Source organism: Oncorhynchus mykiss, chromosome 11 (genome assembly GCF_057628025.1).
Source record: "Oncorhynchus mykiss isolate SJ-2025 chromosome 11, ASM5762802v1, whole genome shotgun sequence".
NCBI classification, from domain to species: domain Eukaryota; kingdom Metazoa; phylum Chordata; class Actinopteri; order Salmoniformes; family Salmonidae; genus Oncorhynchus; species Oncorhynchus mykiss.
Genome location: NC_143032.1, coordinates 57,042,950 through 57,069,403, shown reverse-complemented (window position 1 = coordinate 57,069,403; position 26,454 = coordinate 57,042,950). Strand labels below are relative to the sequence as shown.

The window sequence follows — 26,454 nt, the reverse complement described above, 5'->3', positions numbered from 1 at the left end:
AATTGACAGTCAAAGCAGTCAGGTCAATTTGAATCATTTATTGTAAAAAAACTGCACAAGCATTTTACAAAAAAAACTGGTCAATATTAATCACGTTGTTGAAACAGTTATAGTAGACAAATCTTTAATATTCAATGACTGTTCACTAAAATAGTAAGTATGCTTTTTTAATGTACAATTCAAACCTTGTGGTTGACATCTAATTAGGTACTATATACATTCTCGACTGATCCAAATTCAAAAACTACTGTGGACAGGAAAAGTTTAACATTACCTCGAGCATATAATGAGAAGTCCAAAAATAGATTCAAGGGGAAAAAATGACTTTAGACGGTTTAGCAACAAAACTGACGCATGCAGAACTTTGGGGCAACAGACAGGGTTGGCTAAGATTGTTGACATGTAATCTATATGAGCACTTGTCTCAAATAGTTAGTTGTTGGTTAGCTAGCTAGCGAATTATAGCCATAACACCTCAACAAGACATGGTAAGAATAACAAGATAAAACTAGCTACCTACAATTCCCCATATGGCAGCTACTTGTCATTGTTGCTAGCTATCCAGAATGACAACGCCGACTTCTGCCCCATTGAAGCGTGCGCATCGTTTTCGTGACGTTCTCAGCTAACCCGTGTATGCTTCACCTAAAACAAAACCAACAATCCAATCTGATCCCAGTCTGGGGAGGCTCCTCACCATCTATAGATCCCAGATTAGTCTGAGTCACTGTCTCCATCGCTTTCTGCCTCCTTCACATCCACACTGAACTTATACTCCTGATCACAGCCCATGTAGGCATCACTCATGAAGTACAGTGTGTAGTTGTGAATGCCCAGCACTGGTGCAACAAAGTCCAGCTTCACCTGCAGTGGGAGGAAGGGGCACAGAGTGAGGCCAAGCACTGCTGACAGAGGGCATTCACCTTTAAGATTATTTGTCTACTTTGTTTTTACACCCACAAGCCATATGCAACAATTTTGTCAAACATATGCAGTTGCCTGCAGGTATTCATTGGCTCCACAAGATCAGATTGATGTGTGGTATTTAACTGACCTTGGCCTTCTGCTGCAGTGTCAGCCTCTTGATGGAGATCAGGCTGTTGGATTTGGGGTCTCCAATTACCACCCACCAGCCCTCCTCACGTTTCTGGAACAATAACAACAATCAAATGTTAAAAATGGCCATTGTTGAGTTTGTGCTTTTTGAACGAATCAGTATGGGAGTTCTGACAAGTTGGTAGTGATGATAGGTACCTGGGGGAAGAGTGGAGCAATAACAGGCCCAGTCACCTCCTCTTCTCTCTCCAACTGGACCAGAACCAAAACTGGACCTCCACTGAACACAAATATATGATCAGACACCTACTCAGTTTCTCTCTCATTCGCAATGTTCTATAGATTCACTGGGCAGTAGTAGTAAATAGTAAAAACATTATCAAACTCCCTAAGCAAATTGACAGTTTCCTGTGGTACCGATCTCTTTATATTCGGTCAAGCTATTCCCCTACACCGCTAACAGCCCCATTTAAATCACCTCTTGATATTCTCCTTCTCTGCCACCTCGTAGGACAGTTCAATGTTGGGGTAGCGGTTACAGAAGCGAGCCACGTCAGCTATCTGTGTGTCTGAGAGCTGCAGCAGCCCACTACGATCCTCATCCTCCATCTCCATGATGTCAAAGATACTCTCCACACCCTGAGAAATATATTGAGAGATCAGCTTCAAGATCCACACCCGTGCAAGATGTTCATTGCTTGTCTGGTAAATTAAAGTGTTACAAATGGATAGAGTAACAGGCAGTAGTGGATGTGTTACCTTGTCTGTGCAGCGTTTGATGTGCTCCAGGGTGAAGTACGGCAGCTGTTTGAGGTAGGAGTCCTTGGACCACATGGCCTGGGTGACCATCTGGGCCAGCTCCATAGCAGCCAGCGCAGGGCTCAGCCAGCCGTTACTGGACAGCACATCTACACAGGCCTGGATCAGACGCACAGCCTGGACAAGACAGAACCATATACAGATTACACTAGGTCATACCACAGTCTTAAGGTGTAAGCATGCTTCAGTTTGGCTGGCGCCTAGCCGATATCAGCTAGCCGAATTGAACGAGTGTGCTTGCGTACCCCTTAAAAGACCTTTAATTGAAAAACGAAAAAAAAAGCAGCAATAGTACTCTTTGTCCATTTTGAGATCTTGTAGCCCAGGGTTACCCAACTGGTGTCCTATTTGGCCCCCCAAGTTTTGAAAAATGTTTATACAAATAATATATTTTTTTGAGACATATGTATAAACTGTAAAAACATCAGGAAATCAGCTTCAAATGATTTTACATTTGGGAAATCTGCTCCCACAGGAAAGGAAGACCCAGAGTTACCTCTGCTGCAGAGGATAAGTTCATTAGAGTTACCAGCCTCAGAAATTGCAGCCCAAATAAACGCTTCAAAGTTCAAGTAACAGGCATGTCAATATCAACTGTTCAGAGGAGACTGTGTGAATCAGGCCTTCATGGTCAGATTGCTGCAAAGAAAACACTACTAAAGGACACCAATAATAAGAAGAAACTTGCTTGGGCCATTAGACCGGTGGAAATCTGTCCTTTGGTCTGATGAGTCCAAATTTGAGATTTTCAGTTCCAACAACCATGTCTTTGTGAGATGCAGAGTAGGTGAACAGATGATCTCCGCAAGTGTGGTTCCCACCGTGAAGCATGAAGGTGGTGTGAGGTTGCTTTGCTGGTGACACTGTCAGTGATTATATTTAGACTCCATTGCACAATTAACCAGCATGGCTACTGTACCGCAGCAATACGCTATCCCATCTGGTTTGCGCTTAGTGGGACTATCATTTGTTTTTCAACAGGACAATGACCCAACACACCTCTAGTCTGTGTAAGGGCTATTTCACCAAGAAGGAGAGTGATGGAGTACTGAATCATATGACCTGGCCTCCACAATCACCTGACCTCAACCCAATTGAGATGGTTTGGGATGAGTTGGACCGCAGAGAAGGAAAAGCAACCAACATGTGCTCAGCATATGTGGGAACTCCTTCAAGACTGTTGGAAAAACATTCCAGGTGATTTTGGTTGAGCGAATGCTAAGAGGGTGCAAAGCTGTCATCAAGGCAAAGGGTGGCTACTTTGAAGAATCTCAAATATAAAATATATTTTGATTTGTTTAACACTTTTTTGGTTACTACATGATTCCATGTGTTATTTCATAGTTTTGATGTCTTCACTATTATTCTACAATGTAGAAAAAAGTTTTAAAAAGAAAAACCCTTGAATGAGTAGGTGTTCCAAACCTTTGATTGGTACTGTATGTTTGGGCTTCTTGCAGTCAACTTGCAGTCTACAAATGATTTGTAATTAAGTTCTGGCCCCCAACCATCTGCTCAAGAAAAAAAATTGGCAAGTGGCTGAAACTAGTTAATGATCCCTGCCATAGCCAAAATACACTTCCTCAAAAGTCAAAGAACTCAAGAAATCTGTAATTAATTTGCAGGCAAGATCTTAGTCACACAATTTAGCTTCTGACTAGGATGTTTGGTGCAGTATTTCGAAAAAACGTGCATATGGATGAGTCGTCTGAGAGAAATTACAAATAACTTCATTGAAGAATCCCTACTGTTGACCAAATCGGCGAACGAGGGGGCGTAGTCCTCGGCTTCCGACTTCGGCTTGCCTCTAGAAAAAAAAGTTGTGCCCGAACAGCCGGAAAAACCCTTGCCCATGTCCAAAACGTCTCAAAATGTCATCATAATATATGTGGATGCCTTTACTGCTCTACAGAGTCAATTTACCACAGCTAAGATTCCACCAAAGTATCTATCAATGCCATTCCTCCTCACCTTGCTGAGGATCTCCTCTGTGTCTGACTGCAGCTCAGCGCTCAACTGCATCCTGGACAAGTGAGCCTGCAGCAGCAGATTGGTCTTCACGTGTGGGTCGTTGAACTTGGGGTTGTTCAGTTTGTGTGGCACCTTCTGGGCCAGCTGAAAACACCACATATACCATTTGATTAATGACAAGTGTTTCCAGATTAGTATTCGTGAGCTATTCCCATTTTTTCCACTTCTACATGGGTATTTGAGTGGGTTATGAGTCTGCTCAAAATGCATATTATGATTATTGATGTGCATTAGTATGTTTACCTGTCTGAGCAGGTTGTCCTCATGGTGTCTGATGGGAATGTTCTTGTACTCCGCAGCATTGGAGATGATCTCAATCAATCCACGAATCTTGGTCTTGGCGTTCAGGGACATACTGAACAACTCTGATACAAACACAAATAAAATATGTCAGTAACTCCAGAACTGTTGTACATAGCAACACGTTATATACTCAATGATGGATGTATTCTATTTCAACAGTTGTTTAGTCTTTGTGATGGTTCACAGTTTAGGTGATGTGACTGATACAGCCATATTTCGTGAGTGGGTTGTTGGTTGTGGTAGTTCTCACCAATGGTGGTGTAGTTGATATAGTAGTAGGCAGCGATCATGCCCAAGTTAAGAGGTGCCACGTCCATCTCATCCTCGATGCTGATGCACTTGGACTGCTCTAGATCATGCAGGGTGTTCTCCACCAGCTCTGACAGGTGGTCTGACAGGTGACGGTGAGACATGCCTACAGGGGAGATGGAGAGCAGCAGTTTAACAGAAGTCTACACATATACTGGTAACTTACAAAATAAAACAAACACTTGTGTAAATGAGGGATACAAAGTATCGTGAATGCAGGTGGTTCCTGAGTTAATTAAGCCATTAACATCCCATCATGCTTGTGTACAAATGCTGGGCAGGATGACAATGCCCCGATCCACAGGGCACAAGTGGTCAAAATGGTTTGATGAGCATGAAAACGATGTACAGTCGTGGCCAACATTTTTGAGAATGACACAAATATTAATTTCCAAAGTTTTCTGCTTCAGTGTCTTTAGATCTTTTTGTCAGATGTTACTATGGAATACTGAAGTATAATTACAAGCATTTCATAAGTGTCTAAGGCTTTTATTGACAATTACATGAAGTTGATGCAAAGAGTCAATATTTGCAGTGTTGACCCTTCTTTTTCAAGACCTCTGCAATCCGCTCTGGCATGCTGTCAATTAACTTCTGGGCCACATCCTGACTGATAGCAGCCAATTCTTGCATAATCAATGCTTGGAGTTTGCCATGGACCCCAAATATCAATGTTTTTTCCCCGAGCCACTTAGTTATCACTTTTGCCTTATAGCAAGGTGCTCCATCATGCTGGAAAAGGTATTGTTCGTCACCAAGCTATTCCTGGTTGGATGCTCTCGGAGGACGTGTTGGTACCATTCTTTATTCATGGCTGTGTTCTTAGGCAAAATTGTGAGTAAGCCCACTCCCTTGGCTGAGAAGCAACCCCACACATGAATGGTCTCAGGATGCTTTACTGTTGGCGTGACACAGGACTGATGGTAGCGCTCACCTTGTCTTCTCCGGACAATCTTTCTCCGGACAATCTTTTTTCCTGAAGGCCCAAAAAATCGGAAAGGGGATTCTTCAAAGAAAATGACTTTACCCCAGTCCTCAGCAGTCCAATCCCTGTACCGTTTGCAGAATATCAGTCTGTCCCTGATGTTTTTCCTGGAGAGATGTGGCTTCTTTGCTGCCCTTCTTGACACCAGGCCATCCTCCAAAAGTCTTTGCATCACTGTGCGTGCAGATGCACTCACACCTGCCTGCTGCCATTCCTGAGCAAGCTCTGTACTGGGGGTGCCCCGATCCCCCAGCTGAATTAAATTTAGGAGACAGTCCGGGCACTTGCTGGACTTTCTTGGGCGCCCTGAAGCCTTCTTCACAACAATTGAACCGCTCTCCTTGAAGTTCTTGATGATCCGATAAATTGTTGATTTACAGTGCCTTGCGAAAGTATTCGGCCCCCTTGAACTTTGCGACCTTTTGCCACATTTCAGGCTTCAAACATAAAGATATAAAACTGTATTTTTTTGTGAAGAATCAACAACAAGTGGGACACAATCATGAAGTGGAACGACATTTATTGGATATTTCAAACTTTTTTAACAAATCAAAAACTGAAAAATTGGGCGTGCAAAATTATTCAGCCCCTTTACTTTCAGTGCAGCAAACTCTCTCCAGAAGTTCAGTGAGGATCTCTGACTTCTGGAGAGAGTTTGCTGCACTGAAAGTAAAGGGGCTGAATAATTCTGCACGCCCAATTTTTCAGTTTTTGATTTGTTAAAAAAGTTTGAAATATCCAATAAATGTCGTTCCACTTCATGATTGTGTCCCACTTGTTGTTGATTCTTCACAAAAAAATACAGTTTTATATATTTATGTTTGAAGCCTGAAATGTGGCAAAAGGTCGCAAAGTTCAAGGGGGCCGAATACTTTCGCAAGGCACTGTAGGTGCAATCTTACTGGCAGCAATATCCTTGCCTGTGAAGTCCTTTTTGTGCAAAGCAATGATGACGGCACGTGTAACCATGGTTGACAGAGGAAGAACAATGATTCCAAGCACCACCCTCCTTTTGAAGCTTCCAGTCTGTTAATCAAACTCAATCAGCACGACAGAGTGATCTCCAGCCTTGTCCTCATCAACACTCACACCTGTGTTAACGAGAGAATCACTGACATGATGTCAGCTGGTCCTTTTGTAGCAAGTGCTGAAATGCAGTGGAAATGTTTTTTGGTGATTCAGTTAATTTGCATGGCAAAGCGGGACTTTGCAATTAATTGTAATTCATCTGATCACTCTTCATAACATTCTGGAGTATATGCAAATTGCCATCATACAAACTGAGGCAGCAGACTTTGTGAAAATTAATATGTGTCATTCTCAAAACTTTTGGCCACGACTGTAAACTAAATGGCCGTTTCAGTCACCAAATCTCAACCCAACTGAACACTTATGGGAGATTCTGAAGCAGCGCCTGAGCTAGCTTTTACCACCACCTTCAACAAAACACCAAATTATGGAATTTCTCATTGAAGAATGGTGTTGCATCCCTTCAATAGTTTCAGACACTTTCAGACACTATGTCAAGGTGCATTGAAGCTGTTCCGGCTTGTGGTGACCCAACGCCCTATTAAGACACTTTATTTAGGCGTTTCCTTTATTTTGGCAGTTACCTGTATGTCTGGAAAATAAATCAACTTCAACTAAAAGGCATATAGTCCTAAAACCTGTATCGCCCATCTGTAAGAATGTCAAGAGTAGAGAGCAGTCGCAGTGCTGTGAGTGTCTGTCTCACCCTGCAGGTTGTAGTAGTTGGGGTTCTGGGTCATGCGGCGGTACAGGAAGGTCCATGTCAGGTAGTCCACTGCGTCCTGTTTGTTCTCCACCGTCTTGGTGACGATCTCAGCGTTGAAGTGGTCGTGCATACAGTGGTCCAGGTGAGATTCCACCGGCAGGGGCTCATACAGGAACTTCTTGAAGAAATCCTACATTTGAGAAAAAGAGAGTAGGTTATAAACGACAGAATGATGGAGTACGAGAGATGGAGAGGGACTGAGTGAAAATGGGGAGGGCGAGTAAATGAGGATATTGCCAACGTACCTTTTTGGAACCCTGACACATGATGACACAGCGTCCCTCATCGTCCTGCAGGGGCCGGTTGGCCTTGCCCACCATCTGGAGCACATCGTAAATAGGGTAGTCCACGTAGCTGGGGACAGAGAGGACATGGTCAGTAACACACACTCAACCTGAGGCAGTAGGAGGTTCTGACGGGTATAGATTAGGAAATGTAGTCATCACCAAAACCAGTGTCGTAGCTACTTACGCATGGATTTTGCCGTTGTAATACTGGGTGTCCATGATAACAACCAAGTGAGCAGAGATGTTGGTGCCCCAGCAGAGGGAGCGTGAAGCCACCACAACCTGGACTGCACCTGCAGACAGAGGACCAGACACAGCATGTCATTTAACAACCATGGCCCATAATTCCTCTAACTAGGCATCAGCAGGTCTAATGGAATGGCCAGTTGTACCTGAGTTGAAGAGCTGCTCCACGATCCTGCGCTCTGTGGTGGACAGGCCCTCGTGCAGGTAGCCCACCCCATTGGCCAACGTCTCCTTCAGGGTGCCGTCTGTCACCTTCTCCAGGAAGGGAGCCAGGTCCTTCTCAGTGCAGTGCAGGAACCTACAGGGAGACAGGGACACATGTTACTGCTCTGAGACCTCAGGTTACACCTATCATTACTGGATACCTATTCAAAGTTTTAACTCCTTGCACCCCTCAGAGATTAAAGGGTGAGGTTATGGGTCTGACCTCTGAGGGACCACGTCAGCAGCACAGAAGGTGAGGATGTCAATGGCGGTGAGGCGGGTCTGTCGGCGGGATGGGACGAACACCACGGCCGGTTTGGAGGGGGAGTGCTTCATGATGGCGTGGTACACTGGCTTGGCCATGGACAGCAGGCGAGTCTGGGTGTGACTCACATTGAAGCCCTGAGGAGAGACAGGCATTACAATGAGGTTCAATTGAGCAGATGATATTACCCAGCCAAACGATAACAGATTTGATGGCCAAATCCTTATTGGTGGCAGGTTGATGATGATAACATGTTGAGACATTACAGTCATGGTCCAGACCTGGATGTGCAGCTCCAGAGGGACAGGCCTGACGTTGGGGTGGAAGTTAAAGGTTGCGGTGGTACTGCAGCCCAGCCAGTGGGCCACGTCTTTGGCGTTGGACAGGGAGGAGCTGAGGGCCACGATGCGGATGGGACGCTCAATCTGAGACGAGATGTACCTCATCCTGGAGCAGATCACCTCCAACACAGGCTACAAGCAAGACAATGAGTGTGAATATCAATGTATTTTACTTCACATGCCAAACAAGTATTGTATAGTTTATATCTAATCAACGCACTAGGCAGGTGGATATATAGGTTTTATCAGTTAGGATTCATGGACTTACTCCATTCTCTCCTCCAATGAGGTGAGTCTCGTCCACGATGAAGAGGCTGACGTTCTGGACGTTCTTCCTCTGCTTCCAGCGGCGTGACAGGATGTCCCATTTGTCCGGGGTGCTGACGATGATGTCACCCTTTCCCAGCAGCTTCAGGTCAGTGCTGGTCTCTCCCGTCAGCAACACCACCTTCTTATTCAGAGCATCCTGGAACTTCTGGTGCCAGTCAACAAACACCTGGACACACACAGGAAGATATTAAACGAAGGTGTAAGGAATGGGAAAACAATTAGAAGTCAGATGAAAACAACATTATGTTAAAAAGGGGGGCAATGTGCAGTTCCTACATCTAAATTTATGATATGTACCCATTGATTCTTGAGGAATATAATTTCTAAATGCCTCACGAGCGTAGTTTTACTGTCCTGCCCCATCAGAACCCAAAATATAAACTTGCTTTAATCCAACGTTGGTAAACAATGTAAATGTAAAAACAGTCCGTATTGATAACTGTACCTGTTCAGCCAGGGCCTCCATGGGTGTGATGTAGACACAGCGGCCTTCTGCATTGTGCAGCAGCATCCTCAGGATGGCAAACTCAGCACAGATGGTCTTCCCACTGCCGGTCGGGGCTCCCACAAACACGTTGTCATCACTGTTGTACACAGCGTTGAACACTGGAGGAAGACGGACAATACCACACAGCTTACTCCCAGTGTAAGCACCAAAAGGTATAGAGGCATGTGCCTGATCGAAGTCATTGAATGGGCCACATTGGTCTTAAGAGGTCAGATGGGTGCAGTGAGAAACTGTTAGCCAACATGGTGCCATCTTACCCTGTGTCTGGATGGGGTTGAAGAAGGGGAACTTGTTCTGGTAGAGGGTCTCGAATGCGGCATTACGCAGAGCTGTCACAGGCAGGGGCTGTAGGTCCAGCAGCTCAGTGGGAGGGGGGTACTTCTCTGGCAGGATCAGGTGGCGGAAAGACACTGGCAGCTGCGTCTCACAGGCTGAGAGAAGGAGAGAGAGAGATACATTTTCAATGGACATCCTCTAAAGTCTATATTTTCTCATACAGTTTAATTAACTACATTTGACATATTTAGCAGAAGCCCTTATCCAGAACAGCTTATAGGAGCAATTAGGTTTAAGTGCCTTGCTCAAGGGCACACAGACAACATTTTTTTTTACCTAGTCAGCTTGGGGATTTGAACCAGCAACCTTTTGGTTACTGGCCCAATGCTCTTAACCACAAAAAAACACATATATATATAATATCTAGCCAGAGGAATGTCACTCACATAGCCAACGGTCCGAGGACACACGGATGAAGTACTGCGGGGGCAGGGGCTCAAACACGGGCACAAAGAAGGTGACCAGGTGCTCGTCCTGGGCGTACTTGGCCTTGAGCAGGAAGTACTCGTGGTGTAGAATGACCTCACTGTCCACATCCTCCACCAGTATCCAGAAGGCCTCCGATGAGCCATGCACCTGTATGGGCCACAGAGAGCAGTGTTAACGGTTTGTGTGTGTGTTACAGTAAGTGAATCCTGTTAAACTACTATAGCCTGACGGTACTAAAACAGATCCACATTTAGAAACCACTGACCTTGTCATCCCACTGGAAGTCTGGTGTGATGGTGAGTTCCACCTTCAGTGTGGAACGGGTGATGGGCTGCAGGTGGACGGCCAGGTCCAGTTTGGGGAACTGGTGCACGTACTTGTGGATGGTCTTCCCCATCTTGGGCATGCGGATCAACTCACCTGAGGGACAGAAGGACTTTAACAACCGGGGATGAATCAATGACAATGTAGTGTTAGTTTGTGCAGGTCTGAGGTGGGGCATTTGGAGCAGACTCACCAATCTCATTGTGGTTGAGGTCATAGAGGCGCTCGAAGGGGAAGTTCTTCTTCTCAATCTTCTTGATGACTTCCTCTGGGAGCTTCCTGAACTGACGCAGAGGAGACATGGACTGCCACCTGTGTAGGAGGGACACATCCACACAGGGAAGAACGTCACATTTCATTCTAGCCTCATGATGTAATTCACTAGGACTGTAGACTAAGGTCTTAAATCAGTGAAAACTAGGAATAAACAGCAATGGTTAACTTACATCCTCTTGTCAATCATCTTGCAGAGGTTCATGGTCTTGTCTGTGAGCTGGGCCCATCCCCTGCTCAGGACGATCTCAAATATTGCTCGCATCAGTCTTCCAGCACTCTGAGGAAGAACACAGTTAAAGCTAGAATCAGAAGGTGAGACAAAGCGTTCATCCAGCCGCCTTGAGAAATGCCACCTTTCTCAAATTCATAGACAGAGCTATGGATGCAAGGACTGACCATCCATGATTTCAAAATCATAGTTAACCATGTTGAGGATATACAGTGTTTGTTTACAATCATTGGAGTAAAACATGCTTATTTTGTGTACTGACGGGGAACAACAGTTGAACTAAGCCCATGAGGCATTTCTAAGTTAAATTCTTCAAGAATTAATGGGTATATACAGTTGAAGTCGGAAGTTTACATACACTTAGGTTGGAGTCATTAAAATTTGTTTTTCAACCACTCCACACATTTCTTGTTAACAAACTATAGTTTTGGCAAGTCGGTTAGGACATCTACTTTATGCACGACAAGTAATTTTTCCAACAATTGTTTACAGACAGATTATTTCACTTACAATTCACTGTATCACAATTCCAGGGGTCAGAAGTTTACATACACTAAGTTGACTGTGCCTTAAGACAGCTTGGAAAATTGCAGAATATGATGTCATGGCTTTAGAAGCTTCTGATAGTCTAATTGACATCATTTGAGTCAATTGGAGGTGTACCTGTGGATATATTTCAAGGCCTACCTTCAAGCTCAGTGCCTCTTTGCTTGACATCATGGGAAAATCCAAATTAACAGAAAATAAATTGTAGACCTCCACAAGTCTGGTTCATCCTTGGGAGCAATTTCCAAATGCCTGAAGGTACCACGTCCATCTGTACAAACAATAGTACGCAAGTATAGACACCATGGGACCACGCAGCCGTCATACTGCTCAGGAAGGAGACGCATTCTGTCTCCTTGAAATGAACGTACTTTGGTGCGAAAAGTGCAAATCAATCCCAGAACAGCAGCAAAGGACCTTGTGAAGATGCTGGAGGAAACGGGCACAAAAGTATCTATATCCACAGTAAAACGAGTCCGATATCGACTCAGCAAGGAAGGAGCCACTGCTCCAAAACCGCCATAAGAAAGCCAGACTATGGTTTGCAACTGCACATGGGGACAAAGATCGTACTTTTTGGAGAAATGTCGTCTGGTCTGATGAAACAAAAATTGAACTGTTTAGCCATAATGACCATCGTTATGTTTGGAGGAAAAGGGGGAGGCTTGCAAGCTGAAGAACACCATCTCAACTGTGAAGCACGGGGGTGGCAGCATCATGTTGTGGGGGTGCTTTGCTGCAGGAGGGACTGGTGCACTTCACAAAATAAATGGCATCATGAGGGAGGAAAATTATGTGGATATATTGAAGCAACATCTCAAGACATCAGTCAGGAAGATAAAGCTTGGTAGCAAATGGGTCTTCCAAATGGACAATGACCCCAAGCATACTTCCAAAGGTGTGGCAAAATGGCTTAAGGACAACAAAGTCAATGTATTGGAGTGGCCATCACAAAGCCCTGACCTCAATACCATTGAACATTTGTGGGCAGAACTGAAAAAGCGTGTGCGAGTAAGGAGGCCTACAAACCTGACTCAGTTACACCAGCACTGTCAGGAGGAATGGGCCAAAATTCACCAAACTTATTGTGGGAAGCTTGTGGAAGGCTTCCCGAAACGTTTGACCCAGGTTAAACAATTTAAAGGCAACGCTACCAAATACTAATTGAGTGTAGGTAAACTTCTGACCCACTGAGAATGTGATGAAAGAAATAAAAGCTGAAATAAATCATTCTCTCTTCTATTATTCTGACATTTCACATTCTTAGAATAAAGTGGTGATCCTAACTGACCTAAAACACGGGATTTTTACTAGGATTAAATGTCAGGAATTGTGAAAAACTGAGTTTGAATGTATTTGGCTAAGGTGTATGTAAACTTTCAACTTCAACTGTAAAATAATTATACAAAAAAATGGATGTAGCAACTAAGGATTCCAGCTTTAGTCAGAGACTGGTAACATACTTAAAACAACTCTCAAATCAAGCAAACAGACATGGGCTTACCTGTGTCACATAGACCATGTCAGCCATCAGAGCAAAGCCCTCCAGTTTGAGCTGAGAGATGTAAGCCTGGAGCAGCACGTTGATCTGTAATAAGAACACACACCTCAGAACTGGTTCATACCAACAGGGCTGTAGTAATACATACTGCAGTGGTGTACCATATCATTGATCAGTGTTAGACCTGGGCTCAAATATATGTGTATTTGTTAATGAAATACTTATTTTCTGTGTATTTTAGTATTTTCAAATAATGTGGCCCGAATCAACTACTTCTATTGGATTTCCTATAAATAGCCTACTATTTGAAATTATCTTAAAAATACTTATTTCAAATACCTGGGTTAAATGCACAGGAGTGTATTTGAGTATTTCCAAATACATTCCAATATTCAAGTGCTTGTCTTTTCAACAACAAAAACATGTAATGTCTTTGAAAGTAATTGAAATACCTTAAATAGTATTTCAACCCAAGTCTGATCAGTGACAACATTGACACATGTAGTATACCTTAGCACTGGGTTCCTCAATGCTCTCCTTCACTGGAATGGGAACTCTCTCCAGAAGCTTCTGCAGCTCCAGCTTCTCTTCCTGAAATAAATCCCCACATGTGAGTATTTATGTATCTGTAGCATTTTACTAGTAACTAGTTTTGTGTAGATCCAACCAAAAGCCCCCCCCCCCCCAAAAAAAAGTGTAGGCTTTAGTAATTGATATAGTATCCCAGAGTGGTGCATACCTCTCTGACAGTGATGTTCCTGAACTCTGAGGAGAGGGAGAACACGCGGAACAGCTCAATCTCACTAAGGGTGGGCTTCAGCAGCTGGTTGTAGGTCTGGATGGAGTTGTGGGTTATGTAGAAGTGACTGGCGATGCGACCCAGGTCAGTAACCTTCAGGGAGGGATGCAAAAAGTTGCCCAAAATATAATCTATTATGCACATCAATTTGTCTCATTCATATCAATAGCATAATCCTTGCTTTCACCATCTTAAAATCTTGAAGAGAGTTCACAATTGGTCATTGATCCGCCTGAACAAAAATAACGTGTAATAACATGTGTGTACCTGGAAGGCGCCGGTCCTCTTGTCGTACTTAACCAGGCTGTTCTTGTCCAGCACGTTGGCTGCAGTGTGGATCAGGTCCATCCTGCGGCGCTCTAGCAAGGGGTCAGAGCTGCGGTCGTCATGGGAGACCCCGTACAGGGTGGGGTTACGGAGCATACGCACGTACAGATAGGTGTAGCCCAGCCAGTTCACTGCATCCTGATGAGGAGACAACGAGAGAGGAGTGAACACTAATGATTCTAGCCGACCAGTTTCTGTACAGGTAAAGTGCAGTCTCAAGAGCACACCACAGCATGTCTGTATGGTTATATGTGGTGAGTTGTTACCGCCACACCGGAGGTCACGAGTCATGAAGGCAGTCAAATTCCACGTGACCGTTCAGTCATGGTAATTAGGCTTCTCCAAGCTCTGATGCCGCTGTTGGTCATTAGTAGCCTACCAAACTTGCTAACTGCCTGGTACTCAGCACTCTATTGTCCCTCTAACATCAATGAAAATGTATTTGAAAATCTAATCAAACACTTCATGAGAGCCCATGAGCTCATGTTGCTCAACATTTCCATAGGCTATGAAATTGCGCGAGTTAACAGAGTGACGGCCTCTATTAAAAAGAGGAGAATGGCATCAGCTTTCTATAGACTAGGCCTACTATATTTATTTCTCAACTTCCCAAATATTAAGCACATTGTTTATCTTTACAACAAGAGTATAGTCTACCTGGCTGGCATGAAAATAAACCATAGGAAAAGCATCTTCCATTCGCTACAGAAATGCAGAGATGACGTGCATTTTTTCCCCGCTGCCCCTGTTTCGATACAGGTGCATGATAATTGTCCATTCTAAATCAAAACAAATTTCACACATATATTATTTAGTATATGTAAATACAAGATTAAATCAAGAATAGTCTGATGGGTGACAATATCACGTGAAATATATATTTTCCACTTGTGAATGGTGCCCTGCATAAGAAACAATGCCTTTTTTCTGGCAACTTTTTCAAAATATAGTTGCACACCTCATGTAGCCTAGCCCATAGGCCTATATGTTTTAATAAGGTTAGTATCACAACTAAAGTGGCCAAATAACTTCTTAAAATGAAGGACATTAATCTGCTTTACAAGTGGTGTAGAGCCTTTATAATAAAAGCAGTACATGCATAATTGCATTGGCGGTCACTTTTGATAAATGCTATTTTCCGCTAATAGAATATCTGCGCTTATAGCCTACCTCCATGTGTGCATTGCTGCGCTTAGAATGTGAAAAAGCCTAATAATTTATCAACATTTTAAGCTAATTGTTCTGATCTGTTGCAACAGCCACATTGCGTAAAAAAAGTTATTTTAATGCTAGTGGTTGTATTCATTTGGGATCTATCGCATCCCACAACTGTCCCAGACTGTTTGGAATATTTATTTCTCGCACAGAATAGGTTGACTGTTGGTTGAATAGGTTGACTGTTGGTTGAATAGGTTGACTGTTGGTTGAATAGGTTGACTGTTGGTTGAATAGGTTGACTGTTGGTTGAATAGGTTGACTGTTGGTTGAATAGGTTGACTGTTGGTTGAATAGGTTGACTGTTGGTTGAATAGGTTGACTGTTGGTTGAATAGGTTGACTGTTGGTTGAATAGGTTGACTGTTGGTTGAATAGGTTGACTGTTGGTTGAATAGGTTGACTGTTGGTTGAATAGGTTGACTGTAGACATAAGGTTGGTGCTTTTGCTGTTCGTTAGACCTCTTGTTGGCATAGAAAAGTGAATGTGGACAGTTCTTCCAATATCTTCAATATGCACCTCGGACGGAATTGGATAAGGACGCGACAGATGCGTCCCTGTTGTGTCCGTCTTCATTTGTAGCCTGTGAGAAAGACCCAATCACGTGATGGAGCGCACAGCACTCGGGGAGAAGGGCACAACGCAGCACTCGGGGAGAAGGGCACAACGCAGCACTCGGGGAGAAGGGCACAACGCAGCACTCGGGGAGAAGGGCACAACGCAGCACTCGGGGAGAAGGGCACAACGCAGCACTCGGGGAGAAGGGCACAACGCAGCACTCGGGGAGAAGGGCACAACGCAGCACTCGGGGAGAAGGGCACAACGCAGCACTCGGGGAGAAGGGCACAACGCAGCACTCGGGGAGAAGGGCACAACGCAGCACTCGGGGAGAAGGGCACAACGCAGCACTCGGGGAGAAGGGCACAACGGTCACTGGCTGCAAAAGGCATGGATTTTTTTTAGGGTGCATTACGGCCACACAAATGGGATGCCGCTGTGAAATTACAGGCATTATCAAGTGCTTGTCAAATTGTGAATGAGAGACTATTGGAGTGTGTACAGTCTGCGCAAAAAAAACAAGCAGAGCTCATGCCTTTCAAGGAACTTTTTTCAAATCATCACTTAGAGTCGCATCATGCAGCCTTGCAATGTATTAAAAATCAAAACATACAGCCCAACGTTTGTAGAACAACTAAAGTTACATGAATAACTAAGCATATAGGAGTACCTATTTCTTTGTTATTAACCGCTCGACACAGAATAACCGCATGTGTGCACTCCCTCAAAATATCATTTTTTATTTTATTCAGTTTTGTTCAATTGTATTCTTCATAATATAAAATAATGCCACGGAATTCTAAGCAAATCTTGTCTGCTAAATGAACTAGTGTAGCCCACATCCATTTGGCATAGCATGATCAGGACCTAACATAAAGGACAACTCTATGCTATTCTGTTCTTCTGAAATGGATGACATTTTCTTCATATCATGCTTCTTTAGACTTGTCTAAAATAAATAATTGATTTATTGTGAAGGTGTAGGCTATATTACATGGATTCATCAGTGGTTTGTAGACCTTGTGTGGAAGCCAGGAGATGCTAAATGTGTTTGTTAATTTGCGGCAAATGAGACCGACAGTTATTTGCTTGACAATTACCGGCTGACGAAACTTTGTGACCGACACAGCCCTGGTTGTGGGGGGTGAACCCCAGTTATACGCTCACCTTAGCATTCTGCACATTGCCCAGTACTATCTCAGCGTTGAGCATATCTGGCAGCTTGGACACCATCTGGCTCTCGATGGGCAGCTGCTGGTTGAGCAGAGACAGGTAGTACTGCAGCTCTCCGTGGGATGTGATCAGGATGCCCTCTCCCTTGGTGTCGTACTGAGGACGCCCAGCTCGACCAAGCATCTGAACACAGAGAGGTGTCATTCAAACTCACAAACACGGCCAGAGTTTGAGGATTATTTAGCTAACAAATTGCACTGTGCTACAATGAAGTCTAGCCCTGTGTATGTATCTCAGTCATCTAATCCAGCCAATGCAGACAAACCTGTAGAATATCCAGGGCTCCCAGCTCTGTCCATCGGCCTTTCTCTGGGCTGTACACCTGGGTGCCTTTGATGATGACAGTATGAGCAGGCAGATTCACACCCCAGGCCAATGTGGCTGTGGACACCAGCACCTGAAACAGACGGACAAAGCCTTTTCAGTGGGACAGGTCTAGTGACATTGTAACAATAACTCTGACTGTATAGGAGCACGGGAAAGAGGTTAGTAGAGATTTAGAAGAGACTAACCTGGATGTGGCGATCAGCAAAGAGATCTTCTACCAAGGTACGGTCCACTCTGGTCATACCAGCATGATGGATGGCAAAACCGTAAGGCAGCAAGTCCTTAAGCTCAAGGTTCTGGTGGATGAAAAAATGTATGTACTGTTTAGAGAATTCTTATTTTATAATCAGATTGTAAGATTTGGTTTTCAATGAAGTGCATAGATTGACAGAAAAAAATCAGTCTCCAGGTCAGATGAGCTCACCTTACACTGCTCTGCCTCAGTCCTGAGGACCTCGGTGGAGGCTGAGCCCTCCCTCAGGAACAGCCCCAGAGTGTCCTTCTCCAGACACATGTCCCTGATGGCCCGGGCCGTCTTCCCAGTCTCCTTCCTGGAGTGGACAAACACCAGCACCTAACAAACATAAGTTAGCACAGGGATACTAGATTGTGGAACTCTCTGTTGCTCTTCCTCTGATAAACAGACATTGGGATTTTCTAGAGCAACGTGGAGTCAGATGATGATTACAGAACACGACTCAATTGGCCCAGCGTTGTCCGGGTTAGGGGAGGGTTGGGCCGAAGGGGGTTTTACTTGGCTCATCGCGCTCTAGTGACTCCTTGTGGTGGGCTGTGCGCCTGCAGGCTGACCTTGGTTGTCAGTTGAACAATGTTTCCTCCAACACGGCTGGCTTCTGTGTTAAGCAGGCGGGTGTTAAGAACAGGGATGCAAACTGGTGAGGGCCCAAAAAGGTGACACTTTTTTTGCACTGAAACATGTAAAAAAAAATCCCTCCTGGGGAAATGCAGGTTAACGAATTAAACAAAGAATATGATCTAAATCATCAGTCTCTGTGTGTAAAATAAAAAGTAGTTGATGTAAAACTAACTAAAAAAAATGTAAAGAAAGCAATCCAATGTTATTTGTTGCCTAGACTTCACTGAAAATGACACTCAAGCCTTGAGAAAAACCAATACATTAATATTGCAGTTAGCCATGGACAACCTTTATAATAGAACGCTTGTGACCACACACCTCTAAATATTATACTTGGGAAAAAAAACATCTTAAGTAGAAATAAAATGAAACAAACAGGTATTCTATTTTTGCTCTAAGGCTACATGTGTGCAAAAATAAAGTTCACAGAGTAAAAAAATGTAATAATCCCCCCTCACTCACACACGTGTTAGTCAAGTTCAACACAACAAAAGCAATATCTTTGGCCTACACTGCACTTTACCTGTGGACATCTGTTCTACAATAAGCCAGCACAGCATGATACCCTTTGTTGGCATAATTGATCTCTTTCAGGCAGAGAGTACACCTGGCATAACCCTTTGTATCCACTGTATTGAAAAAGTGAGAAAGTGTGTGGTGTTCCTTTCACCTAGTGGCATCCAGTTTAAGCCAGGACCAGCTATACTTGTTTAACAAGCAACATCTCATTTTTCATCTAATTCTCTCATTCTGAAAATTAACCACATACTGTAAAGGGAAAACATTAGTTCACAGATTGTAGTTAGTTTGTTAGCTAGTCAACATGTCACACAGATTGTAGTTAGTTCGTTAGCTAGTCAACATGTCACACAGATTGCCAGGGTCCAGTAAGCAACTAACACATTATAACTTGAGGAACGGCAAGGAGTCGTATAACGTTACCAGTTAATATTATAGCGAATTGGTTAGGTTACTAACGTTAGCTCAGACTAACTTTATTAGTCTGCTAATTTTCACACCATGAACTCAATTATTTGATCAGTAAAGTTGGCTAATGTTGCTCAACATTTCTCTGGCTAGCAAACGGATAATTTGATCCAGCTAGAAAAATACTTAACAATGCTAACAATACTTGTTCTACCACACTTTCTTCCTCACCTCAAACGTTCCAAATGCCAGTTGTTTTTCGGTTACAGCTCATGAAGCTCATCCCCTTCTCGCCCTCGTCTCCGTGGTCAGGCTTCTCACCTACCTTAGTTATCGTTCAGGGGACGCGCTGCTGTAAGTTAACTGGTAAACTGCCTTTCAACTCTCCTGCGGTCTTTCCAGAACGTGCGCTGATGCTGTAACTAGCCAATCTCTTCAGTCGCGTGCTGCATTCTGTTATGTGAATGACTGGCTGAGCCTTGGATACAGCCAGTATTGCTCCAAACACGCATCACTAGTTCACATGCAGCCAGTGGTCATCCAAAGCCCCCCCCCCAAACATGTCTCATCAGATCTACACGAATCACATAGGTCACCTATTTTGGATTCAAAACGGTGACTAGTTTGTATCCCTGTAAGAATTGTGGTTTGGCGGGTCATATTGTTTTGGAGGACACATGACTCGACCTTTGCCTCCCGAGCCCGTTGGAGAGTTGCAGCAATAAGACAAGATAAAACATTTCTATGTAATAAAACAGAAGAACACTAGACTGAGCTGGCCTCACCTGGTTCTTCCCAGCATGCTCCATGATCTTCTCATAGACGATCTCATTCATGATCTGGAAGCGCTTGATGGCCTTCTTCTCAGTGATGCCCACATACGTCTGCTCCAGAGGCACTGGGCGGAAACTACCGGACAGAAAAGACTGTTAGTCTTATGCTGACAATGCAACCACTAACACGATAAAACCTATTAAACTGAAGTGGGATTATGAGTGTAGAAGAGATTGTCCCTCCTTCCTGAGCCCTGGCTGACCTGTTGTCGAAGTAGAAGAGTCCCTTAGCGGGGTCCACACGCAGGCAGGTGGCCACGTCCTCGTAGTTTGGCAGGGTGGCACTGAGGCCCAGCAGACGCACGTCCTCCTGGGTCAGCTCCACGTTGCGGATGGTCCTGGCCACCAGAGACTCTAGGACTGGCCCGCGGTCGTCATGCAGCAGATGGATCTCATCCTGACCATAAGACACACTCCGTTATATACAGTACTTACACCCAATGAGTTTAGAACTAGTTTAAAAAATAATGTAAAAGAATGTAAATGCTTGGGAAATGTAATAATGGGATGTTTGACTAAACACTCAAACGATTATGCATGAGGTCCACAAGAGGACCGTTTGAGTGTCTGTACTTACAATGATGATGAGGCGCACTAGCTGGGTATAGGTGCGCTCGCCTCCTTTGCGCGTGATGATGTCCCATTTCTCTGGGGTGCAGACGATGACCTGGGTGGCATTGATCTCCTCTTTACACAGCTGGTGGTCTCCAGTCAGCTCAGACACTGTGATGCCGTAACTGGCCAGACGCTGGGATGGCGGGAGACAAGCAAAACTGATCAAACAGGACATTATGCCTTATGATTAATTATACAAACACAGATTCCTTGGCAATTCAAGCCCTTGACAGCATTGAACACCGAGTTCTGACCCCATAGAAAGGACAACAAGTCTCACCTTACTAAAGCTTCCCACCATCTCCTGTACGAGTGAGCGCATAGGAGCAACGTAGATGATCTTGAAGTCGTCCAAGTTGATGGTTCCGTCCAGGTTGATGTGCTTGCCGATCTCCCTCAGCATTGCCATAAGGGCCACGTTGGTCTTTCCTGCCCCCTGGAGGCACCCAGGGGAAAAGACAGAGGGAAACCATACATAGTGATAAGTTAGAAAACATAACAGAGTTCGACAGTGGCACTTTCGAAACATATGCAACATGACAGCGTGCTGAGCAGTGTATTGTGGGAAGAAGTATTATAATTGACCGTGGTTTATTTACTAACCGTAGGAGCGCACACAAGCAGGTTCTCATCGGTCTCCATAGCAGTCTTGAACAGCTTGCTCTGGATGCGGTTCAGTGTTTTGAATCCTTCAAAACCTGCCTGGGCATACTTGGGAAGCTTCTCAATGACCACCAGCACCTAATAACACAGATAATAAATTAATTAAGAGGCTTGGCAGAAAGTTCTTGAAAACAAGACCATTCACTTGCTAGAAGCCTCAGTACTGACTACAGCAAAAAAATAAAACATGCACAGGCGCACACAAACACACACCTCATCGTCAGCGAAGGGCTTGGGCTTGAGGGCAGGAACGTGCACCTCCTCGTAGCCTTTGCGCTGCTTGCGGAAGGAGCCGTCTGGTAGCTGGCACCTCTTGTTGGCCATGAAGTGGCTTCCCTGGGTGAAGGCCAGGTCCTCCAGGTCCAGCAGTTGTTTAGGGGCCATGGACTGAGAGGGGGGTAAATGATTCAAGTTAGTATTTAGCATCAATGTATTCATATTAAATAAGTGTGGAATGGCAACATGTGTGTCATGTTTGCAATGTATGTGCAAATCGTCTGTGTGCTACACAGTGGGTAGACGGGCTATATTAGTGTGTGCATTATTCATGATTCTCCTCCTCACCTCTCCGTGGTCGATGTCCATAGACTCCAAGTCATTGTCCACGCGAGACTTCCTCACTCTCTCCCTGCGAGATCGCTCCTCCTAAAGACATGGAACACCAGACATTGTTTAAGACCAAGGAAACCAACATGAAATGTTAAGGTGATCATTTGTTTATTTATTTCAGTCTGTTCCGATATGTTTATATTACACAGTATAGAAACAATGATTTATCCAGTGATTAATGCAACAATGAAGATGGCGTCTTACCCTAATAATATCCTCCTTCTCAGTCTCCTGCAGCTGGTACAGAACTTTGGACAAGTCTGGATCTGCCTCCATCTTTCCTATAATCTTCTCCTTCTCTGCTTCGCTCTGAGCACTTGCCAACATGGTACAGTACTGGACTGTGAAGGTAAATTGATTATGAGTGACCTTTCAAATTTGACAACGCAGGCTGTGATGTTCTCCATTGTGGAAATGACAGGTACTCACTCATCCGCCGATGCTGCCGAAGGATTTTGATGAAGTCGAAAGTGTTGAATCCCAACAGTAAGACCAGCTGGTTCTCACATTCTCTGTCATCACTGGCCGTCTGTGGAATACAGAGACAGGGAGTCAGTCAGAGACCAAGGCAACCACACAGACACACTGAAACAAATAAAACACACACCTTGAGGATCTCCAGAACCTCATCTGCTTTCTTCTGAGAGATTATGGCATCGTCATAGAAACGGCTGAGCTGACGCTGGAGCCAGAAGGCATCAATGTCACGAGGGTGCAGCTCCTTCTTCTTGGCTGTCATCACATCACCTGTCACACCAAGCTACAGAGGAACATGGAGATGCATGTTTCATTAGTGCAATGGTTAAAAAAGACATTGTGGTTTAGTATGAACACAGATGTGTGTGCTGTCATGTAAACGAGGGTTCTTACGTTGGCCGTCAGGGTGCAGCCCAAGTCTGCTTCCTCTCCTTCACTCTCTTCATCTGAGCCATCATCTCGCACCTCCCCAAACTGGTCCTCATCACCCTCCTCCTCATCAGATTCAAACTGGACGTTCACCCCGTATGTTTCGTCAATGTTGTCATCTGTGTGTTGAAACATTGATTAATTTGAGTGCATAATACTAGCCTAAAATAAAGGCATGTTCCAGTTGAGTGAACATAATGTAAACTTTCCTTCATCATTGTGTTCATTTCCTTACCCATGTTCTGGAGCTCCTTGTCACCCCCGTAGTCACTGATCTTCTTGCCCAGGTTGACCAACACGTGGTAGCGTGTGTCATCTGCAGGCCCTAGTAGCTGCTCCACTTCACGCCGTCTCTCCTTGTCCCTCATCTTGTCATTCTTCAGCACAGCCAGCACCTCGTCAGCTGCTCCACACAGGATGTCTCTTGGCTGTGGAGACACAGACACACATCACAGGCATATTTAAGTCATCATTGATTTGAATAGAACGTTGTTAACCTCACTAGGGTAGGGGGCACTATTTTCACCTCCGGATGAAAAGCGTGCCCAAAGTAAACTGCCTGTTACTCAGACCCAGAAGCTAGGATATGCATATAATAGTAGATTTGGATAGAAAACACTCTAAAGTTTCCAAAACTGTTCAAATAATGTCTGTGAGTATAACAGAACTGATATGGCAGGCGAAAACCCGAGTAAAATCCATCCAGGAAGTGGGATATTTTTGATGTGGGTGCTTTTCTCTTGCCTGCCTATACAGTATGTCAATGGTTAGGACCTAGATTATAGCTTCCACTAGATGTCAACAGTCTTTTGAAATTGTTTCAGGCTTGTAATTCTGAAAAATGAGGGAGTAAGACCACTTTGAGTCAGTGGATAGTGAGAAGTCCCCAGAGCTGTTTGCTGCGCACGACCGAGAGCGCACCTTTCTTGTTTTTCTTTTATATTGACGAAGCTATTGTCCGGTTGAAATATTATTGATTATTATGACTAAAAACAACCTGAGGATTGATTATAAACATCGTTTGACATGTTTCTACGAACTTTACTGATAGTATTTGGATTTTTCGTCTGCCTTTTGTGACTGCCTTTGAGCCATTTGATTACTGAACAAAACGTGCCAACAAAACTGAGGTTTTTGGATATAAAGAGGGACTTTATCGAACAAAACAAACATTTATTGTGTAACTGGGAGTCTTGTGAGTGCAACCATACGAAGATCATCAAAGGTAAGAGATTCATTTTATTGCTATTTCTGACATTTGTGACTAATCTACCTGGCTGGTAACTGTATGTAATGTTTTGTGAGCTGGGTGCTGTCCTCAGATAATCGCATGGTATGCTTTCGCCATAAAGCCTTTTTAAAATCTGACACCGCGGATGGATTAACAAGAAATTAATCTTTAAACCGATGTATAACACTTGTATGTTTTACGAATTTTTATTATGAGTATTTCTGTTTTTGAATTTGGCACTCTGCAAATTCACCGGATGTTGGCCAGGTGGGACGATAGCGTCCCACATCCCCTAGAGAGGTTAATTCCACCAGTATATATTGTCTGCATAGTGTTCTTCAATCTTTTCAAATCAGTGACTCTTGAGACAGACATAATTGCACAAGTGCCTTATTGTTTGTTTCTCTGACCTGATCTCCCAGGGCAGCTTGGATGAAGCTGAGAAGGACCTCGTAGGTCTCCCTAGTCTCCTTGGTCTTAGGCTTGTACACAATGCCCACCATCTCATCAATGCCTTCTGACAGGAGGGTGAAGCCCTTCATCTTATTCATGTCGTGCCCGTCCTCGTCTCTCTTCCTCCTCCTGCACAGTTTAAAAGACAAAGGTGGAAGGAAGAGTCATATGTGGGTTAGTTAGTCAAGAAGTGATTCAGACATGCACCAGGAAATAGACATGAAGAGGCACTTGTAGTTACTTTGCCCGTTTCTCTCCTTGCATTGAAGGTTTGGTCCTCTGGGACTTGTCACCCATCTTGGTTCCCACCAACTTTCCCACCAGGGACAGCACCTCTCCTGTGGGCTCATCGCGCCTTGTGCGGTCAATGAGCGAACGGTCCGCTTGTAAGACCAAGTTAGAGTTCTATTATTGGACAAGAGACAAAATATAAAAGGAGGAACTGTAATGCAATGTAAACATCCCTACACCAAGTTATTATTATGTTGGCTGGTTATACAGTTACTGAGGCACAAAAACAACTTATTTTGAGGAATTCGTGTTTCCCAACATTGGACAATCAACTGTCTAGTTAGCAGACTAACTTGTCTCGCTAGCTAGCTGGTAACTGGTCGTACAAGCGCGGCTGGTAAGTAACCCGTAAGTTTAGTCAGTTTTGGTTGTTAAAGTTAAAAGCCTGTATACAGCAACGCGAACTAACGTTATATACTGCGAACTAGCTACATAGGCGCAACAAAACAATAGCCTGAGTGAACATATTTCCAAGTAGTTAACGTTAGCTAACTTAGTTCAATTTCATACTCACCGCTTTGTATTCATACTGCAAGCTACGCGCAGTAACATCTGCCATTGTTGAATGAACGTAATCGCACTTTTGTTGTTCAACACTGGAAAAACGATGGCTAGATTGCGGAGCAGCCCACTAAGGTTGGCTAGCTCCACAGCCAATGTTGGTGTGCTTTAGATCAATAAATACACATAAGCAGAAATCCTCTGTATCTATAGATATATCTATATTTACACTTAGCGATACGTGATGTACTTTTTGTAAATAAAAGCGTTGGCCATACGTCCCGGAAAACACGATGTAACAACAAGAGTCATTACTTCCGCTTCCGTCCGTGTTATAGGTCAAATTCGACGTTACATTTTTCCTACAATGCCCTCTATCGACTATTTCAAGCGTCACCGCTCCGGCCAACTTTATTATTGCAATGATTTGGTTTTCTAGAATCTCAACTCTGTTAATAAGTGGGTTTAGCCTCCCCATATATTAGTGCTGCATCTGCTAAGAAATTATTTATTTTATTGCCCATGCGGTATTGCATTCACCCCACGAACTCACTCAACACAGTGTCCCTGGTCCAAACCCTAGACTGTTCATCCTCAACCAGCACTGACAGTATTATTAGCCAGACTGGGCTTTGGTGGCAATTATATAATTGCAAGAGATCATATAGGTTTGTGAATACTGCCCAGCAAAGGCATAGCTAATAATTGGGCTGCTGAGCCATTTTTTAAAAGAATGGTCATGAAATTGCCTGCAGTTGCTCAATTCGCTTTGTGATTGTACATACTGCAATATAATAATATAGTTGTAGGGTAGTCTAATCTCTATTGCACAGCCTATTTCATAGTCAACAAAATGATGTATTGCATTTTAAATCTATATGTAGGCTAGTGTGTGCCTCATCTCCTGGATCTTATCCATCACTAAATACTTACACTGTGTGACAGATCACCTCAGTCCCACCCAGGGTC

The 26,454-nt window shown here is 44.0% G+C and overlaps 1 protein-coding gene across 1 annotated transcript; it reads right to left on the bottom strand.

The window, feature by feature from the left end:
- Nucleotides 1–23: 23 nt before the first annotated feature.
- LOC110535976 (U5 small nuclear ribonucleoprotein 200 kDa helicase) lies at nt 24–25,838 on the bottom strand. The gene is made up of 44 exons (XM_021621410.3): nt 25,499–25,838; nt 24,935–25,098; nt 24,651–24,822; nt 23,245–23,437; nt 22,974–23,128; nt 22,711–22,863; nt 22,533–22,632; nt 22,308–22,444; nt 22,059–22,139; nt 21,708–21,881; nt 21,435–21,572; nt 21,112–21,267; nt 20,794–20,964; nt 20,420–20,613; nt 20,169–20,292; nt 18,004–18,153; nt 17,765–17,875; nt 17,518–17,649; nt 17,187–17,375; nt 14,187–14,384; nt 13,860–14,012; nt 13,631–13,711; nt 13,124–13,207; nt 11,015–11,121; nt 10,762–10,880; nt 10,510–10,664; nt 10,202–10,391; nt 9,737–9,910; nt 9,417–9,577; nt 8,910–9,137; nt 8,582–8,773; nt 8,259–8,437; nt 7,978–8,129; nt 7,770–7,878; nt 7,544–7,652; nt 7,239–7,428; nt 4,460–4,624; nt 4,150–4,271; nt 3,847–3,990; nt 1,816–1,992; nt 1,535–1,695; nt 1,255–1,336; nt 1,055–1,147; nt 24–864 (listed from the first exon to the last, which is right to left on the bottom strand). The coding sequence occupies exons 1-44, from the start codon at nt 25,541–25,543 to the stop codon at nt 715–717; spliced, it is 6,414 nt and encodes a 2,137-aa protein (XP_021477085.1). The 5' UTR covers nt 25,544–25,838; the 3' UTR covers nt 24–714.
- Between the last annotated feature and the right edge of the window lie 616 nt (nt 25,839–26,454).